We start from the raw sequence: 19,803 nt of genomic DNA on the forward strand, positions 1-19,803 counted from the left end.
TTTATTGTCATTTCCAGCCGTACCGCAAAAGGCACACAACAAACTTCATTGGTACAAAATAATTTCGCTGCGGGGTTTTTTGTTGTGGGGTTTTTTTTGTATAGTTTTTCCTTGCGTTTTTCTTTCGCAACGCAGTCACTGGCTCTCCCATCGCCCCGACGGGAGGATCCTTTCACAGAAAGGACTATTTCGTTCGTGCAGACAGATAGTTCATTATTGCAGGGGGAGCGGCACGAAGGGCAGGCGGGTACGGCCACCCCGTCCCCCGCGGGACCCGCGCGGCCGCCCCGGCCACCTGCGGAATAAATGGCACCTCTGTGTCCCCCCGCTTCCCGGCTCGGCCCCGTCGGCTCCCCCGGCTCTGCTCCCGCTTGCCCAGGGGTGAGCTCCATCGCAGCCCCCACCATCGCTCCGACCCCGGCTGGGCTGCTGCGGTTCGGGTTCGGTTGCAGGATAATGGGCTTGGGGCGGGGGCCAAGAAATGCGTTTCTTTACACCAGTTACCCTTTTGCTCCCTCCAACTACGTGTTTCTGCAGAGTAGCAGGGGGAGGGTCCCACGGTGGAACCCCGGGGCTCACCGGCGGATGGGGTGCCAGCAGGACACCCCCCTCCCATCTGGGTGCTGCAGCCCTGCTGCCTCGCAGCGGAGGAGGAAAAAAAGAGACTTGGGATGAATTTAGGGGATTTTCCTGCCTGTACCAGCCCGTGGCAGATCCACGTTGCTGGTGCACGCACCGATCCCCCGGCACACGGCAAACCCCACGGATGGGGGTCTGCGGTGGGGCTGCTGCTAGCAAACCCCGGCATCCCAGCCTGGGATGCGGTGCCCACAAAGGAGGTTTTTGGGGTGTTTGCTGGGGTCCCCCCAAAACCAAAGCGGGGCACATAGCCCTGAGCCACCGGGCAGCATCCACCCGGCGCAGCCGGGGGGCTTTAGGGGAGATAAAGAGAGGTTTTAGGGACCACCAGCCTCCTGCTCACCCTGCCAGCATTTGGCTACCTACATTATTTTCCCATAATATCCAGCGTCGCCGGGAACTCGTGCCGGGCGAGATCAAGCTCTGGGTCGGGGACACGCTGTGCCGGTGCCACGGTCCCGCAGCGCAGAGTCACGGCAGTGCCCGATGCTCTCCCCTACCAGCTCCCATATCGCAATAAGACTGAGGGTTTTTTTGCACTGTGCCAATAGCTATGCTCCTTTTCTTTTGGTACCAGTTCCCTCTTCTCGGCTCCCTTCCTCAACATTTCTTATAAAAATAAGATTGTGCTTATTTATAAAATAATTCCTTTTTTTTTTTTAAGAAAAGTTTCCAGTTAAAAAAAGGTGGTATATCAAAATATGGCAAAACTTTGGCTGTCAATAGCTAAACTCTAATTAAAAATACCAACTAAAAAGGCATTGTGCTGTGAATATCAGCTGCTGTAATGCTTTACCCTCCGGTACCGATGGTAAATGTTACACCTGGGCAGGCTGGCTTCCCTAGGACACACTCAGAAGCCGCTCTTGGGTTTTTCTAGCACATCACCATCATCCTTTAGCAGAACTATTCAAACTGTAAGAGACTTAAAGACGCATGAAAAGCCTTGGTAAAATACAACGGAGACTGCACCGGGAAGAGCCACACTTACAACGCAGTTGCATACATATTCTTCTTGAGAGGAAAGTCTGTTTTCTCACCTTAGTGCTTAGAAAAAAATATGATTGTTTATATAGTTCATTAAAGAAGAGAGGCAGATCCTTTGTATAAAAGGGATTTTAGAGCAGAAGTAAAACACAAATGGGTCTATAAGATCCAGACATATATAAACATACATACCTCGATATATTTATATATGTAATCTCTATATATCCAAAGTTTGGGATGCATTATTGCAATATCCTTACAGATGACCTATTCCTTTCCATTCTCCTTTGCTTTTGTTTTTCTTGGGTGGTGGTTTGTTTTTTTTTTTTTTTTGGTTTTGGGTTGCTCTGGCCTGACCTCCAGCACGTGGTTTTTTTGGAAGAACTGGGTTGATGCTCTGCCCCAGCAGCCGCTGGCCTTCCTCCACGGTACATCACCTGTGCCTGGAGGTCCCCGGTTGGTTATTGCTTAATTCTCTCTTCCCATACTGGCCTTTAGGGTATTTACATTTCTTTGGCTTGACTTGAACACAACAGTCTGGCACTTTTCTCTCCGGCGTCGGTTGCCACCGAGCCGCCGCCGGAGCCGCCGGCAGCGCTGAGGATGGGGGCAAGGAGGAGAAGAGGTCACCTCGCCACGAGGCAATGAGAAAACACGAGTTGGCTTCTGCTAGCTCCGACGGGTCGCGCTTCTCGCAGTCGAAATAAGACAACTTGTGTTTGGCACTAACTCATCCGGAGGAGAAAGGATGCTTGGAGAACCGCCGGCAGGACTCCGCCGTGCCCGGGGGGGTCTCCATCCCGCCCGCCGTCGGGGCGATCCTCCGAGTGCAATGGTTTTCACGACCTCGGTTTTCCAGGGAAGCGCTGCAGGGCGGGGGGGAAGGCGGCATCGACGGCCCCCGATGCTGGGCAGGGAGCTTTTCCCAGCTTTTCCCCTCCTCCAAGAGCGGGCAGCCGGTCCTGCCACCCCCCGCCAGCGCTCAGACGACAAACTCGGGGACTTCGTCGTGGGTGAGATCCAAGGAGAAGTATTTGCTGGTTCTTTTGACGGGGAAGGTCTCCTGGATGTTGATGCACTGCTGGGCCAAGCAGCCGTTGCAGTAGAGCCCTTCCTCCTCCAGCCCATGGGCACAGCCGAAGGTGTAGCTCTGGGCCGTATCCTGGCAGAGGTTGGCCAGCTGTAAGAAGTCCTTCTGGTAGAGCCGAATGTCATCCAGGCTCAGGCTGTGCCGGTCCGTCGACGTCTTCGGTTTCCTGCACGTCGTCTGGGCGAAGCAAAGAGGAGGCTCAGGACCCGCCGGGGAGCCAAGGGGGTCGGGGAAACCCAAACCCCCGGTGCCGGCAGGATTTTGGGTTTCACCAAAGCTCGACCCGCACCACGTACCTGGGGTAAGGAGTCGGTGCTCTGCCCTCGCAGCTTCACCACCGTCTCCGAGGAGCTGGAGGTGGAGGAGCTGATCTCTTTCACGATAAGCCCTGCGCGGAGGAGAGAGGAAGAGGAGGGTGCGAAGGTTATTTCGAGGCTTCTCAGCTCTCTTGGGATCCATGCCCGCCGCCCTTGGCGGCTTGCCCTTCCTCTGGGGCAAAGGCACCCTCGGCTCGATGGGGTGCCTTCACCCCAGTGGCTCCGCTTGCAACCAGCTTTACCCACAAAGCATCCCAAATTTGCACCAGAATGGCATCCAAAGCCATCCCCAGGGAGCCTGGCACCCCGGAGACCTCCTAGTAGCACCCAATATGGAGCTGGAAATGTGGGTGACTCTCTGGGCGCGGGCACAGCCCCGGAGAAGCCAGGCTCACACGTGTGATAACAGCACCCGTGCTCATGGGAACAAGCGAGGGGTTGTCATGAAAATGAGAGCGGGGGCCAGCAATTGAGAACATCACTAAAATTACGTCCATCGCCCGTGGGCAGCTCCTGCCATCGTCCCCTGGTATCTCCAAATAACCTGGCGTGCCTGGGCACAGCCCTCTGTGCCACGGGGCAGCTGCCCGGAGCATCAGTCCTGCTCCGAGCAAAACCTGCACCTTTCCTGGGCAACCCCTTCTTTTTATAGTTTCACCAAATTTACACCATCTCTCCTTTGACCCAGCGGGTGAGTGGCTTTTCCCAGCATCCCAAATGGACGCCTCGGGCTAATTTCGCTCTGCCGACCACCGAGGGTGTGACTTGCATTGGGGAATTGGAAATAAAAAGCATCCGCCGCCTTACCCGAGTGCCCGTTGAACTTGCGCGACAGCAGCATGTCCTCCGTGATGTAGACGCACATGTCGGGGCTCACCTCCATCTCGCCAGCCTGCTCCAGCTCCCGGGGGTCATCCACCAGCATCTCGATTTCTGCAGGCGAGGAAGAGGTGGGACGAGTCATCGACGCGTGCCTTCAGAGCACCCTCCAACCCCAATGACCTGGGGAGACCCAAGCTGGAAAGCCCACGCTTAGCCGGTTATCTCACCATCATCCTGGGAATCCTCCTCCAGCCGGTCCTTCCCACCGCTCTCCACTCCGGAGGTGTGGGAGCTGCCGTGGCTGGTCATGGAGCTGCAGGTCTTCAGCTTGCGGTGGGCGCCGGCGCCCGAGAAACCGTCCTCGGGTCCCATCTCCCTGGGTTTGGGGTCGGTCTCGATGCCGGAGGTATGGGAGCTGCTGTGGCTGGCGGTGGAATGCCGGGAGAGGCGCTTGTGCCGGATGCTGCCGGCGCTGCTGCCGCTGGCCCGCGAGCGCTTCTCCAGCTGCTCCATGTCCAGGTCGAGGGTGTCGCTGATGTAGGACTCGCGGTACTGCTTCTTCTCTGCCAGGCCAGCGGCACGCCGTCGGCACGAGGCAGCCTGCCCACCCCCCGACCCCCTGGGGTGCCCTGGCCCCCCCCCGCCCCCCGACACCGAGCACCCAGGGTCACCCCGAGCCCGGTTTGGGTGGCACGCCAGGAGCCAGCCCTGTCCCGGTGGCATTTGGGGATGGGGAGGTGGGGTGGGGAGCCTCAAATTCGGTGTGCTCTGTGCCATCCCTCCAAAGGAGGAGGAGGAGGAAGAGGAAGCAGAGGAGAAGGAGGAGGAGGAAGAAGAGGAGGAGGTGGAAGAAGAGAAAGAGGAGGAAGAAGGGGGGGGAGGAAGAAGAGGGGGAGGACAAGGAGGAGGAAGAAGAGAAGGAAGAGGAGGAAGAAGAGGAGGAAGAGGAAGAAGAGGAGGAGGAAGAGGAAGAAGAGGAGGAAGAGGAGGAAGAAGAGAAGGAGGAAAAAAGAGGAGAAAAAAGGGGAGGAGGAAGAAGAGGGGGAGGAGGAAGAAGGGGAAGAGAAGGAAGAAGAGGAGGAGGACAAGGAGGAGGAAGAAGAGGAGGAGAAGGAAGAAGAGGAGGAAAAAATAGGAGAAAAAAGAGAAGGAGGAAGAAGAGGGTGAGGAAGAAGAAGAAAGGGGAGGAGGAGGAATAAAGGAGAAAAAAAGAGGAGGAGGAAGAGGGGGAGGAGGAAGAAGAGGAAGAGAAGGAAGAAAAGGAGGAGGACAAGGAGGAGGAAGAAGAGGAGGAGAAGGAGGAAAAGGAGGAGGACGGGAAAGAGGAAGACGAGGAGGAAGATCTTATGTTTGCACAAGGGCTTTCTGAGCTTGGAGATGGGATGCAGGGCACTGGGAAGCCCTGCACTGAGGCACTGGGAGGAACTGGGCCATCAAGGACCACAGCAGGGCTTGTGCCCATCCCTAAGCAGCCGGGGGGGGGGGGTTGTTCTACCAGCACCCAGCCCCGCATGGTCAAGGGGGGACGTGGGGACAGCCACCCCCCGACACGCTCCCAGCCACGGGGCTGCCGCAAGGACCAGGCACTCCTACGGGCAGAAAAGCCGGGTGGGAGCCCGGCACCGGTGGGATTTGCGCCCCCGGGGGGGGGTCACCTACCCTCGTTCTCCTCCAGCTTGCGGACCTGGCGCAGGACGGGCTGCAGGTTCATGTAGAGCCGGTGGCTGCTGCTGAGCAGCTGCAGGAGGTGACGGGAGCGCAGCGGGCAGCCCGTGTAGTAAATGAGTTTTCTGGCCGAGGGCAGCCCGTCTGGCAGGATCTCAAACTTCTTACCCTACGTGGGAGAGGGGAGACATCGGCCCCGGAAAGAAAAATACTCTAATTTTCGCCCGGTCCTGCTACAGCCCAATTATTAACCCCCCTGAGGCTGCAATCGCCCCACCTGAGGTCTGTGCAACAAGACCCCATGCCCAAACCAGAGCCCAGGAGCGACGGGGGGCAGAGATGCTCTGCCTGGGGATGGTGGGACTCACCACGAACACCAGTTTCCCCACGTTCGTCCAGGGGAAGTCGTAGAGGAGCTGCTTTTCTTCGTCCAAGTTCTGCAAAAAGAGAAGGGACAGTTCCAGCTGAGGATGCCGGCCGTGGGCAGGGAGCCGAGCGGTCGTCCTCGCTCAGCCGCCTACCTGGAAGATCTGGATGCCCCGCGTCGTCAGTCCCAGCGTCAGGGAGGCCTCTACCTCCCTTTTGTCCTAAAGGGGAAAATAATTAGATGGTTTTAAATACATTATTTGCAGTATGAAGTAGGTAAATCTGCACCCCTCCCAGCCCAGGTGTCCTCCTGTAGTCACCCCATCTCCCATGTAGCCACATGCGGTAGGTGCCACGTTAATCATAGAATCGTTTGTGTTGGAAAAGACCCTTAAGATCATCGAGTCCAACTGTTTAATTAACGAGGCACGCACACCACCCGGTCACATCCTCGAACATCCCCCCTGGTCTCACCCCCAGGCACCTGCCACCCCCCTCACCGCCCAGAAACACCCCAGCTTAAGGGTCTGGATGAATAATTTAACCTCAGAAAACTTGGAAGAACCTTCAGAAACAGACCTGGGGCATTTTTACGCTTGAGCCCAACCTGCTCCCGCACCGGCACAGAGCTGCTGACAGTGGGGCAGCCCACCCTGCCTGCAGCACACCAACCTCTTTGCTGGGAGAAAAACCCAGCGTGTATTTCTTAGGGAGAAGATACTAAAAAAGAAGATGCCAGAAACCTTGCGGCTGCTTCCTTGCATGCCGGCAAACCTCTCGCCTCTCTGTAACTTCTAGAAAATGGCAGGACTATAAAAAGCTGCATTTCCCTGCCTCCGGGAGCAAAACCCTGCCCTCGAGACCGCTCCGCTCCAGCCGGCGAGTGCCAATTCAAACGCCGCTCTTCCCAAAATACCTTAGAAATTGCTCGGCAGTTGCTTCTTTCAATAAAAAGCAACCCCAAATCCAAAACCCAGCCTGGGCTCGCAGCCGGGGCTCACCTTGTACAACCTGTAGTAGTGCACAGCTACGTCGTCCAGCCGGACGGCCTCCTTGATGTACTTGAGATGGGCTTCGGAGGCCGTCAGGGCGAACTGATCCTTGTGCATGTTTGGAACGTGCTTCAGGATGTAGTCCTTGCCCCTCTTTGCAACCACCTGTATGGAGAAGAAGAGAAACTCGTCCTGGGGAGCTGCTCCGTGCTCGCTCGGGGCCGGTTGCCAGCCCCGGCGCTCCCGGCCAGCGGTGATTTCCAGGGAAAAGGGAAATCGAAGCAAGATGCTCCATTTTAGAGCTGCAAGTTAAAATAAAATAAATACAGCGGCCAACAACTTCTCATTGCCAGCAGGATTTCCCACCGGGAAGTACGGCTTCGCTTGGCGTGCCCATCCCATGGAGCTCACACCTCCGGTGTCACCCGTGCCAGGGCAAAACCCAGAAAGCACATAAAGCGGGCAACGGTGCCCACAACTTTATTATTAATCTTCCCCTTCCCAGCATCTGCTGGCAGCCCCGGCTGCGGGGAACCACGGGGGAGGTTCAGCTGTTTGGGGTCCAAAGGCACACCAGACGTGGCATTGCCTCTCCTCTCTAATATTTACCAGTCTGGTAATAAACGGACTTGGTTTTGGGTACCCTGCAGAGGCTGGTGCCATGTCCTTGCTGCGGGAAGGGGTGTCCCTGCCGTGCCACACGGGACCGCTCCCTACTCCGCTCCTGCGCAAAGTCATCGGGACGGCATCGCCCCGGCGCCCAGCTCTGCCCGCCGGTCGGAGGTGACCTGGGGCTGCGTAGTCACCCCGTGCCCTGCCTCAGTTTCCCTCCAGGACTGTCCCAGGAGCTGCTTACACCCGCGGCCGCTGCCAGCACGGAGGACACCGCTTCCCAAAGGGCTGCAAAGCCTGCACCCGACGACGGTAGGGCGATGCCGCGACGGCACGTAGCACGCGGAGAAACCTCCCTGAGCATCCCTGCAGCGCGCAGGGCGATCCCCACGAGCTGCCCCAGCCACCACACCGACCCCAACCCTCCCTGCCCGCAGCTATTTGCAGCCCCGCAGTTGTCGGAGGTTATTAATAACCGGGACTAAGCCAGAGATAGGGAGGCAGCAGGAACGCCGGCCGCTCGGGAAGCCTCCGAGCAGCCCAGCATCAGCAGCCTCGTGAGCGTTCCCGCGAGCTTAGGAGCGGGGATCCCATCACGGCACGCTTACCCAGGCGGGGAAATAGGCTTCGGGCTCAAAGTACTTCCCGTAGTGTTTGTTGCGCTTAAAGTCGCCCAGGTCGGCTTGGAGGGCGAAGGCGGTGAGGAGGAAATAAGCCTCCTCGCGCAGCACGCACTGCGAGTGCAGCACTTGCTTCCGCAGGTGCCAGTAGTAGTAGTAGCGCGCCGTCCGGTCGCTGCGGGAGAGCAGAGGAGAGAGGGGAGGAGAAGGGAGCCAGCGGGACACCCACCCACCCACGACCGAGACCACGGGGTGGGAGATGGCTCCCGGTGCGAGGCTCTTCAATAAAAAAAAAAAAAAAAAAAAAAAAAAGAGCACTGGGCGCCGAGTCGTTTGCTCTCTTTTCCGTGCTGAAATTTCCAGACCTCCCACAGCAAGAATAACCCCCCCAAAAGCAGCCCTGCCTGGCTGCAGGTGCCACTGTGTCCCCATGCACCCAAGACCCTGAAAACGTTTTTTATTTTCTTCCCTGAAACGGGACCTGAAGCTCCCATCCGGCCACAGGTACACGCGTGAATTAAAATCAGGCTGTGCCGCGGGTTAAGCTGTGAGAAAATCCTAAATGCGATGGCCCCAGTCCCCCAAAAGGCTTTGTCACCGCTGGCTGGGAGCGGTGTCCCCACCTGCCCCTGCCCCCCGGCCCCAACAGAAAGGACGAGTTTTTGGGTGCACGAGCAGCATCCCGCAGCATCCCGAAGCTGCGCGGTCCCAACGAGGTGTACCCGAGCCAGGGGCACCCCGGGGTGCTCCCCTGCCAAGCCGCTCGCCCTGGGTGGGTGCCCACCGCGGTGGGGACGGGTGGGTGAGTCCTACCTGATCAGCCTGCCGTTTTCCACGTAGTACTGCACTCGGAAGTGGATGATCATCGGGGGGCCAAACTGGTCGATCCCCTGGAACGGAGGAGATTTTCAGGGCTCCTGCGGAGACCCCGGCATCACGCCCTAGCCCTTCATCTCCGCTCACCCGGGGCCAGGTCCGTCACGGCCACCCCCTTGCCCCCCGCGGGGAAGAGTTCACTCACTAACGCCGACCACAGTTTTTCCTGAATTACAGTTTGACACCTATTTTTTCCCCCCAATATGCTGAAACATGGAGGGATTTGGATTTAAAGAAGCAGGCAGCTGGGTTTGAGACCCCCAGGGGGGCTGTAGATCCCCCCCACCACTGTCCCTCTCCCAGCCCTCCCCAGCCCGTCACCCACCAGTCCCTGTACTGGGTGCCAAATCAGCGCCAGCACAGGACCCTTCACGCCAACCCCCTTGGCGCGTTGCATTGAAATAATAAAAAGGCGTTTTGGGGGGCAAAAACCCCCAAACGCTCGAATTTTAGAAACTGGAAGAAAGAGCCACCTAAAAAATTCCTCTGAAGTATAAAGAAATACAGGAGGGAAAACAAAAATCACAGCCCCGGGGTGGGGAGCGTGGAGGACGCGTCCCCAGCTGGTCGCGCGCGGTGGCACTGGGGGTGACAGCCATCAAGCATCATCCGGGTTTTATTAATTTTGCACGCCCACCCTCCCCACCCCACGCTGCCTAACAGCCAAGTGCCCCCCCCTCCCCACCGCCTCGCCCCCTCGGCTGCGTTCCCGTGTCCTGGAAGTGACCTGCGATGGGGACAGAGGTGGCCTTACTGCCGTCAGCTCTCCATGCAAGACCTCACCGCTGACCTTGCTGGCCTCCTTCTTCCACTCCTTGGGGCAGTACTTGTAGAGTTTCTGGGCCAGGTCCATGTACACGTGCTCATTGTCTGGGTGGGACAGAGGTGGCATCAGCATCCCCCTCCCCGGCGTGTCCCCTGCATCCCGCCAAAGCCCTGCCCTGGCCCCCCCCGCCCCGACCCATCGGTGGGCGGTGTTGGTGTGGGGGTCCATAACCTCCTCGTCACCTAAATGAGAGGCCACCAAAGGGTTGGGTAAGTTGGCACCCACCTTTGGGCAAACACGCAGCCCCGACGCGGTGGCGTCGCGCCGAGCCGGGATGGCATCGGGCTGGACCGGCCACGGGCACTGAACCCACGACTTACTCTGGATGACGCTGAGCCCGAAGAGGTGACAGTCCTTCAGCCTCAGGAGGTCACACACCTGCACCAGTAACTCGTGGCACAAAATCTTCACCTGCAAAAAAAACAACACCCCACACGTGGTCCCTGCCGCATCTGTGCCTGGCTGAGCCGGGCAGGCGGCACCGAACCCCCCCGCACCGGGTCCCCGAGCAGGATTTGGGGGCGACAGGCTGGGCTATGGGGCTTATTTTTCCATAGGGCCAACGTGGAATTCCCCAAAAGCAGGCTCCCACCCTGGGGTGCGGGACCACAGCTCTCCTGGGAATGGGACGCACGGGAGACCGCGGGGCAGCTCGAGAGCAGCAGGCGGTGGTGGAGACCTCGCTGCAACCAGCCCGGCGCCAGGGAGATGGTTTTGGGGGCAGAAACCAGAATATTGGGTGGTGTTGAATTAAAAAAATTAAAAAGTGGGGGAATTTCACGTTCAATACTACATCCGAACCAGAGCCAAACCCCCTCCTGTTTATTCCCTGCGGTACACGAGGCTGAATTGCCATCCGCAACCGATGCCGCCCCGTGGGATGGCACGCAGCAGGTCACCCGCCGAAAATCACGGCGCTGCCAGCAGCGCCTCGAGTCAAGAAGCAGCAGGAGAGCGTAAAACGCTGCCGCAGCCTTCAAGGGGAATAACTCGTGTGCATTTCTCCGGCAGGGCGAGAAGCAGACAGGCTCAAAAGAAAAACCAGAAGCAAAACCGGAGCTTGCAAACGCACCCGGTTGCAAGCCCCCGGGTGTGATGAAAACGTCGGTGCTCAGGGGGTTTCCCCGGCCCCCCCGCGCTGCCTTACGTTGATGATGATGTTGAGGGAGTCGTCGTTGGGGAGGAAGATGCAAACGCTGCGGCGGTCCTGCATGACTCTGTTGTTGTGGAAGGTCAGTTTGTTCATCGTGGTCCGGGCTCGGGGCTCGGGGCGGGCGGCGGGCACCTCACCGGCGGGCCAGGGCGGCCTCGGTCTCCGCGGGCACCATCCCTGCGGGCAAGAAAGGGGCTGAGCCCCCTGCATGGCACCCTCGGCTTCCCGCACCCCAAGGCGGGCATCCTTCCCACCCATCACCGTGTCCCTCCAGAAGCAGGTTGTCCCCCAAAACCCCCGAGCGCACCCCACCACGGCCACCCCGCAATCCCAACCCCGGCGCCGCGGTTAGGGCAGCGCGGGATCGCAGCCGAGCCCAAAAATCCTGACCCAGCAGTTTTATTCTCCCGGCTCGGATTCAGAAAAACCTCAGGAAAGGCTTTCCTGGCATAATTAAAAAAACATAAAAGTCTATCTGCTGGGAACAAACCCGGCTCTGCCGGAGAGGAGCGGCGCGGCAGGTTTTGCTGCCGGCAGCAAAAAGGCGAGGGGCCGGTGCGGGGTCCCGCGGCAGGACCCCCGCATCCCTTTCGGCATCATTCCCCCCCGGCTCCAGCTCTTTCCAGGGGTTAAATAAAATAACCCAAGTGCTAACAGTGATTTGCAGGTGGGAATCGCTGTTTCTTGACATTTCCCAGCGTTTGCCTAAATCCGTACCGTACTGGGGCCGAGCAGGTGAATCCAGGGCCGAGCGGGTGAATCCGTCCTAGCGCTAACCCCAGGCAATTCTTCTTTTCAAGGGCAAATATTCCTTAAGCACTTTTTTTACCCCATGACCATCCCCAGGGACACAATGCACACATGACACCATGAGCAAGGATCTTTAAACTCTAAACTAGTTCACCGTTTTCCTAACCCATAGATTTATACAGTATAGCGTCTCCCTCTTCACCAAATATTTGCTTTGGTCGACGTGAAAATGCCTTTGGCTTCCAAAACAGTTTAACTTGCATATTTGTACAGCAGGGAAAAAAAGCACCCGGAGGTGACTTTGTGTTAGGTAGTTACTGGGGTTTTGCAGAAGTTGGGAAATCCAGAGGTGATGCTCTCACCCCATGCCTCTCTGGGTTTGCAGCACTGAGGCCCCGTGCAGCTGTGCAGCGTGGCCGTGCATTGCATGCATGCATTGGGGCAGTGCATCATGGCCATGCGTTGCAGCCACGCATTGTGACGGTGCATTGTGGCCATGCATTGCAGCTGTGCATTACGGCCATGTATTGCACCCGTGCGTTGCATTTGTGCATTGTGGTTGTGCATCGTGGCCGTGCGTTGCACCTGCGCAATCTATTTGTGCATTGTGCCCGTGACCACGCGTTGCATTTGTGCATTGCGACCATGCATCGTGGCCACGCGTTGTGGCTGCGCATTGCATCCATGCGTCGTGGCCATGCGTCGCGTCTGTGCGTCGCATCTGTGCGTCGCATCTGTGCATCGCGGCCGTGCCCAGACACGATTGATCCCAACTGGGAGCAAAGAGCGCAGCCGATGGATTGGTTTCAAGGTTCATTAAAAATCACAGCGGTGAACAAAACGGGGCTGAAGGTATTTGGCAAACGTCCTCGTCCCGGCCGGGTGCCCGGCAGCTCTCGTGCACCGACGCGGGGCTGGGCGTGAAGCGACTTGCGCGGGCCGTGGCGGGGAGGGTGCCGCATCCCCGGCAAAGCAGCCGTGCCCCGGGACACCCTCCAGCACCCTCCGCACCCCGCTCCCACCCAAAACTCTCCTGCAGCTCCAACGGGTGCACCAGAGCATCTTCCCACCACAGCCCCGTGGGCTACAGCCGGCTCGGAACTACAGCCACAGGCACAAACCACCCCTGATTTATTGGTAAACCCATCACCACGGGGTTATTCTCTGCTGCCAGCACCGCAGCATCAGCATCCCTGCCACAGGAACGAGCCCGGAGCGGCCGGTCGGGAATGGGTCCCCCCTCCGCCACAGCCTCTGCACCAAGCCCTGCTCGTAGCAGGATCCCCAAGGAAAACACCGTCTTAAAAGCACTTGGAAATGAAACCAAGTCTTCAGGGCGCTGGCAAAAACCCCGGTGTCGCAGCTCATCACCTCACTGCCTCCAAATTACCTTTAAAAACCAGGCAGGGGCCGGGCATCGGGCATCACCATACAGCTTGTGTCCCCCCCGGGAGAGCTTCCCCGTGGCACCGCGCTGCTCTTGGCATCCCGGGGCTGTTCGTCCCCACGCCACTCAATACATTTACCCATCCTCCTGCAGCCTGAATTGGTCTCTGAGCATCGGGGATTAAAACCCACGAGCTGGCGTCAGCGGAGCACGGGCATCGTGTGGCTCGGTGGGGACGGCACCGCCAGAGCAAAAAAAAACCATCTCCCCCAGCAGCAGCTCTGCAGGACCCTACCTCCGAGAGCAAGCAGAACACGGGAGGAAAAAAAAACCCCATATATTTTGGTATTTGTCTAGAAAATGCTCCAGATCCTGCTGCTGAATGATAACGCCCCATCAGACGACCGCATAGGGCACCGTAGGGGTGGTCAGCAATTTTGCGAGACCCCCCCCTCAGCTCCAAGAGCTTTTCCCGGGGCTCTGCCAGTCCTCTGCGAGCTGGAGCCGGGGCAGATTTAGCAAGTGGGCACAAAAAGCCCTTTCCAGGGCGATGTGCCTCCAGCAGCCTCGGCCAGACGCCGGCAAATTCTTTCCGAGCATCTGCTGCTCATTCCTACAATGTCAGCTTTGATTCCCCGGGACCCCGTGCCGCTGCCCTCACCGAGTCGCTGCTGCTGCGGCACAAGCGCCGACACGAGGCGTGAATATGCCCAGCTCCGAGCTGGAAAGAGCCTGGATTGCAGGGAGTTCCCCCCGGAATACCATGCTGCGGGGAGGGAGGTGACACCGGTCACCCCACAGCCAGAGCGGGAACCTCCTCCCCGGGCAGTTTTGCAAGGGGTTTTCCATCCAGAGAGAGCAAAGCCAGCTGGAAAAAACACTGGGAATGAGGACTCAGGCATGGATCAGCCTCCACAGCGCCGGGAGATCCAGGTCTTCCAGCCACGTTTTTCCCTGCTGTAGGGAAAAGAGCATTAAAACTCCATAGGAAGGCATTGCAAACCCCTTACGCGCCTTGTAACTCCGGGGCTACGCGGAGAAAATTCCTCAATCTGCCACGTTTTTCAGCCCAGGCTGCTGGAATATCGTCTCCCTCCCTCGTACCAACGCCACGGGATAAACCCCGTCGCAAAGCTCTGCTGTAAAGAAAACATCACGCAATAAACCTGCCGGCTGGCGCGGCTTGGAAAAGCAGCTCGGGCCGTCGCTGCTGACTCGGCGGGGGATTTATTCAGCACGGGGTCTTGCAAACACGGCCGAGGGCAGGCAGAGGCTGGGCCCGGTTCAGACGGAGGTACGGGAGCAGTGTGCCAGGCTCTCGTAGGAAATATAAATTTGGATGCCGTTCTAGTGTTGGGGATTTAACGTCGCTTGAACTTGCCGGCTGAGGTGGGTTTTTCTTCCAAAGAAGCAAGAGCGCAGCTTCTGCGCACGCGAAGCGAGGCTGGTTTGCACGCGCGGCATTTCTTCCCCACTCCGTGGATTTAATTACATTTAAAAGAAGCGGCTGAGTCTCCGTGCCCATGGTTTTGGGTCAGGTTTGTACCCCTGTGGTAGCCACCAGACCGTCGCAGTGCCCACCGCTCAACCCGGCCACAACCCCCAGTCCCCAGACAGATCCAGCCCTTTTCTCCATCACCCAAATTCCCTTGCCAAAATATCCATTTTTTTAAATTTCTGTCCTATCAGCCATTTAACCCATTGTCAGGCTTTTGTTCCAGCCCTCCCAAGCCACAACAGGGGCGAGGGAAGGAATTCGGCACGGGACCCACACGTAGGCACGGGCCGTCCCGCAGCGAAAGGCAGTCCAAAGTGCAGAGCGAGATGGGAAGATGAATTCACGGGGCAGGAATTTCTTGTTTTTAAGAGTTTAGAGTCGGTTTTACCCCACATCACAGGGCGCAGGTATGCGCGAGCTGTTATTACAAGTTTTAAGGCCGTCACTTAATGCAGCTTCTACTAACCCAAAAGCTAGATTAATTCCTGCTTGTGGTTGCCCCGTAATTAAAGTTGTCTCCAATTCTTCATGAACTCAACAGTTTCCTCCTAATGAAGAGAGGCAGATGAAAGAGACCTTCACTGGGAAAAAGGACTCGGTTATAAATATTACATTACTTCATCTGCCACAAAAGCTATTTGGATGCTGGAAACTCAGCCTGGGCAGCCGGGGGCCAGCCCCACCAGCCCCACCAGCCCCAGCAGATGCCCTCGAGCACTGGAGGTGTCCAAAAAGCCTCTGCAAGGAAGGTTCCCCCAGGAGCTGGCTTGTCTCCACCTCTGCAACACTCCTCCTCTTCCTCCTCCTCCTCCTCTTCCTCTCCTTTGGCTGCTGCAATGGGACAACAGCAACAGGGCAGAGCGGGTGTTGGGGACACCTGGGGACACCCGCAAAGGGCCGAGCCAAGCGCATCATCCCCAAAATGGGATAACGGCCCCTCCGGCCCCTCCAATTTGTGTCGCAGCTGCGACGGCAGCGAGCGCTGGGGACGAGCCCCGTAGGACATCACGTCAGGGCACGGGGAAACACGGGCTGAGCCACGGCAGCTCGGGAAACCGCTCCCTCTCCGCATCCTTCTGCCGTGCACAGAGCTGAATCCAGCCTGGAAGCGCTGATTTTTTCCATCCGCCTGCGACCCACGGCAGAGCCATCCCAGGCCTCTTTGTTCCCTTCCTTTGGAGCGCTAAAATATAAATAAAGCAGCCCGGCCTCCGCCGAGGATGCACGTAGAAGTGGATTTTGCCTGGCACAGGCTCCAGCGAGGGAGGGACGGCGCCTGCTCTTCCTCTTCCCTCTTCTGCTATTGAACCAGCCCCTTCCATTTTATTTCCTTCCGGAAAACTTCACCCCGAGCCTTTGGGATTAGAGCAGTATCTGCTAAGAGAATCCAGTTGCATCAAGACTGGGTTGAGGGGGGGGATCATGCTCAGAACATCCCAGCTCCCCCATCTGGCTCCGGATCCTGTCCCCCCCACCTCCTCTGCGTTCCTGGGGGCTTTATGAACCATCCCCCAGCGTCACCGGCAACAAGCCCGAACCTCCCAGAGCCTGGGTGCCGCTCCCGGGACCGCAGGCATCATTCCGAAGGATGCACGTGGACGTGAAGCATCGCCTTTGCTCCCCCCTCTGTGGGCAGCCTGCAGCCCACGCTAGCAGCAGCAGCATCCGTAAATCCCTTGGGATTTGGTGGCTGTGGGATCCCTGGACCACAAAGCAGCCGTAAGGGCCAGAGTCACCATCCCGCATCCCCACGTCGCAGAGAGCACAGCCCCAAGTTTCCAAACCGTGGACATTCCTATTTCATAAACCACTCACCCACCCCAAGAAGCTCTGGCTCTGGGCAAACCCTTCCTTCCCGGGGGAAAGCGCTTTTCGGAAGCCCCATCCCCAGCATCCTGCTCCCGGGCACGCTCCCGTACGTGGGATCAGCGCCCAAACCCATCCCCGCTCCGGGGAACGTGCAGCGCTTTGTGCACATGTGGAGGAAAAAAAAAAAGAAAAAAAGAAAAAAAAGGGATGCGAAGCGCTCTGCAGACAGCCGAAAGCCCAAAAACCAGCTCCATTTTATGCCGAAACGCCCGTAACCGCGCCTGGGCTATCCAGAGCCCCCGCTGCAGTCTTGCGGCGTCCTCGCCTCCAGCTCCAGATCTGGCAAAACGAAGCCAAACCGAGTTACTTTTTTTTAATCCTGGAGCGGGCAGAGGGGGATTTGTCTTCCCCTGGCGCTCTCCGCTTCTCCGACTGGGAGAGCTCCTCGGCCACGCCAGAGCCTCCATAAACTTCCCTGCCCCGGCAGCAACGGGGAAAAGCTCGCTCTTTTTTTGGGGGTTTGAAAAATCTCCTAAGCCCGCTTTTCAGACAAGGGGGGGGGGAAAAAAAGCATAAAACTCAATTAAGAAGCAGGCAGATATTTTAACCACCGCCATCATTTGTGTACTCCATCTGGAGTCCAAAGGCTGCTTTTTTTTTTTAGCAGGAGGGAGCTGACATCATCTTAATTTGAAATTCACATTTATTTTTACATCTGGTCTGAATTAATCTTTTTCAGCATACTGACTTTCATGTAATGGAATAATTGCTTACAGACTCGGGGTTTAAAGAGCCTAAATAAACCCAGTTTAAAAAAAGAAACCCCTTTACAAAACGATAGTAAAAAGCCAGTACCTATAACCAAACCCCAATACGCCTTCGGGACTGGGAGTTTTAAATTAAACAACATTGCTTTCAAGCAAGAGAACTCGAATTAAACCCCGCTCTATCCAAGAATTGGAGAGGGTGAGCGGAGCCCCATGGAAAAACACCGACACAAACCAGCCGGGGAATTAGGCAGAGCAGGAAAGCTCCACATGCCGGGCTCCATCAGCGCCATGCCGAAGCATCTCTGGAAAAGGAGAGTTTGGCTTAGAGGGAAAAACATCCTCAAACATCCTCACGACCAGAAAGGCATCGGCCGTGAGCAGAAAAAAGCCGATTCAGGACTGCAAGGCCACGGCAAAAGTGGCGGGGGGCAGGGGGCACGGCGGGGCCGGGCACAGCCTTACTCCCACGTGCGAGTCAAAGGACACGGGAACGCCAAGGACGGTCCTGGGAAACCTCATCCCCGATTTCCTCGCTGCCACGAGGGCACGATGTCAGTTAAAGGCCAATTTGAGAGCTGCGTGGGTTTATCCTCGCCCCTTCGAGAACCTGGCGGGGATTCGCATCCCCGGTGGGAAACATGGAGAAGACCATTAGTGGCGCTACCAGGTACCAGCTTGCACCCCGAGCAGTGGCACCCCCACGGCTGACCCATGGGTGGGGGCACCCGTGGACAACGGGGTCCCACGGGTGACCGCGACCCAGAAACAGCAGGATCCACGGCTGAGAGGACCCATGGGCGAGGGGACAAACAGGCGATGGGACCCACGGGTGAAGGATCCCATGGGCAAGCACCACCCACAGCCAAGAGGACCAACGGGTGAGGGGACCAACAGATGACGGGACCCATGGGTGAGGGATCCCATGGGCAAGCACAACCCACGGGCGAGGGGACCCATGGGTGAAGGCGACCCACGGAAAGGAGATTCTTACAAAGAGAACCCAGGGGTGAGGGGGCCCACGGGTGAGGGGACCCACGGGTGAGGGGACCCATGGGTGAAGGCGACCCACGGAAAAGAGATTCTTACAAAGAGAACCCAGGGGTGAGGGGACCCACGGGTGAGGGGACCCATGGGTGAGGGGACCCATGGGTGAAGGCGACCCACGGAAAAGAGATTCTTACAAAGAGAACCCAGGGGTGAGGGGACCCACGGGTGAGGGGACCCACGGGTGAGGGGACCCATGGGTGAAGGTGACCCACGGAAAAGAGATTCTTACAAAGAGAACCCAGGGGTGAGGGGACCCACGGGTGAGGGGACCCATGGGTGAAGGCGACCCATGGAAAAGAGATTCTTACAAAGAGAACCCAGGGGTGAGAGGGCCCACAGGTGAGGGGACCCACAGGTGAGGGGACCCACGGGTGAGGGGACCCATGGGTGAAGGCGACCCACGGAAAGGAGATTCTTACAAAGAGAACCCACGGGTGAGGAGACCCGCTGGCAAGCGTGGCCCATGGGCGAAGGGACCCACCGGCGAGTGTGACCCACGAGTGATGGGACCCACGGGCGAGGCGACACGTGGGTGAGCGTGACCTAGGGGCGAGGGGTCCTCCAGCCAAAGGCGACCCGCGGGCGAGCGTGACCCAGGGGCGAGGGGATCCGTGGGCGAGCGTGACCCACGGGCGAGAAGACCCACGGGCGAGGGCGAGCGCGACCCACGGCTTAAGGAGACCCGCGGGCGAGCGTGACCCGCGGGTGAGGGCACCCGTGGGCGAGCGTCACCCACGAGCAAAGGGTCCCACGGGCGAGGCGGGGGGGGGGGGGGGGGGGGGCGTACAGCCGCCGTGGCCGTGGCCGTGGAGGCACGGGGGGGGGGGGGGAAAGGCGGAGGGTCCGGCCGTTTTTCCAAGCCTTCCCGTCCCCGCGGGGCGGGCGGAGGAAATGACTCGCATTCCTGCAGCCGGGAGCCCCTTCTCGCACTTCTCCGGCACCAACTCCATCCCCCAAGCGCAACAAGCAACCTCCCTCGGCCCCACGCCGGGCCCACCCGCGGCGGTCCCGGGGAAGGGAAGGAGTGGGAAACCGGGCCGAGCCGAGCCGAACCGAGCCCGGGTGAGCGGTTGCGGGGCTCCGGGCACGCACCTACCTGCGGCTGCGGGGACAGCGCTGCCTTGCTTTTTGCCTTGCTTTGCTGAGCCGAGCCGAGCCGTGCCGAGCCGTGCCCAGCCCAACCCGCCGCCCCCGCCCCTTCCCGGGCCGCCCCGCACCGCCCCGAGCGGCACCGGCACCGCCTCCCGCCCGAACGCGGTTCCCGGGACAGCCCGAGAGGGTTAGGGGAATGGGGGGGGGGGAAAAAAAAAAAAACCACCCCAAAAAACCCGACCCCAAAACGGGCAGCCCCCGGGGAGGTGGAGCCGAGGAGCCCCGGAGGGAACCGAGAAGCTCGGTCCCACCCAGGGGACCCCAGGGTTTGGTCCCCCGAGGGGGAGCGGGAGGTCGGGTAGCCTCAGCCCCGGGACCGGGGGGGGGTCGTTTCGGGGAGGGGGGACACACGGACCTGCTGTGGAAGGGACCTGAGCATCTTCTGGGGGACTTGAGGGTTGCCCGGGAGGGGATCCAAGCCTCCC

At 58.7% G+C, this 19,803-nt stretch overlaps 1 protein-coding gene across 2 annotated transcripts; it reads right to left on the reverse strand.

Moving 5' to 3' along the window:
- Positions 1-19,398, reverse strand: FRMD6 (FERM domain containing 6). 2 transcript variants are annotated; one of them, XM_049828969.1, is made up of 14 exons: positions 19,323-19,398; positions 10,960-11,142; positions 10,133-10,223; positions 9,777-9,856; positions 8,924-9,000; positions 8,099-8,285; positions 6,888-7,043; positions 6,042-6,107; positions 5,889-5,957; positions 5,515-5,689; positions 4,083-4,418; positions 3,841-3,966; positions 3,013-3,104; positions 1-2,893 (listed from the first exon to the last, which is right to left on the reverse strand). In XM_049828969.1, the coding sequence occupies exons 2-14, from the start codon at positions 11,056-11,058 to the stop codon at positions 2,609-2,611; spliced, it is 1,839 nt and encodes a 612-aa protein (XP_049684926.1). In that variant the 5' UTR covers positions 11,059-11,142; positions 19,323-19,398; the 3' UTR covers positions 1-2,608. The 2 variants fall into 2 exon arrangements, with proteins under 2 accessions (XP_049684926.1, XP_049684925.1); XM_049828968.1 differs by having other exon boundaries at positions 9,714-9,856.
- Positions 19,399-19,803: the final 405 nt, after the last annotated feature.

This window comes from Accipiter gentilis, chromosome 25 (genome assembly GCF_929443795.1).
Source record: "Accipiter gentilis chromosome 25, bAccGen1.1, whole genome shotgun sequence".
NCBI lineage: Eukaryota > Metazoa > Chordata > Aves > Accipitriformes > Accipitridae > Astur > Astur gentilis.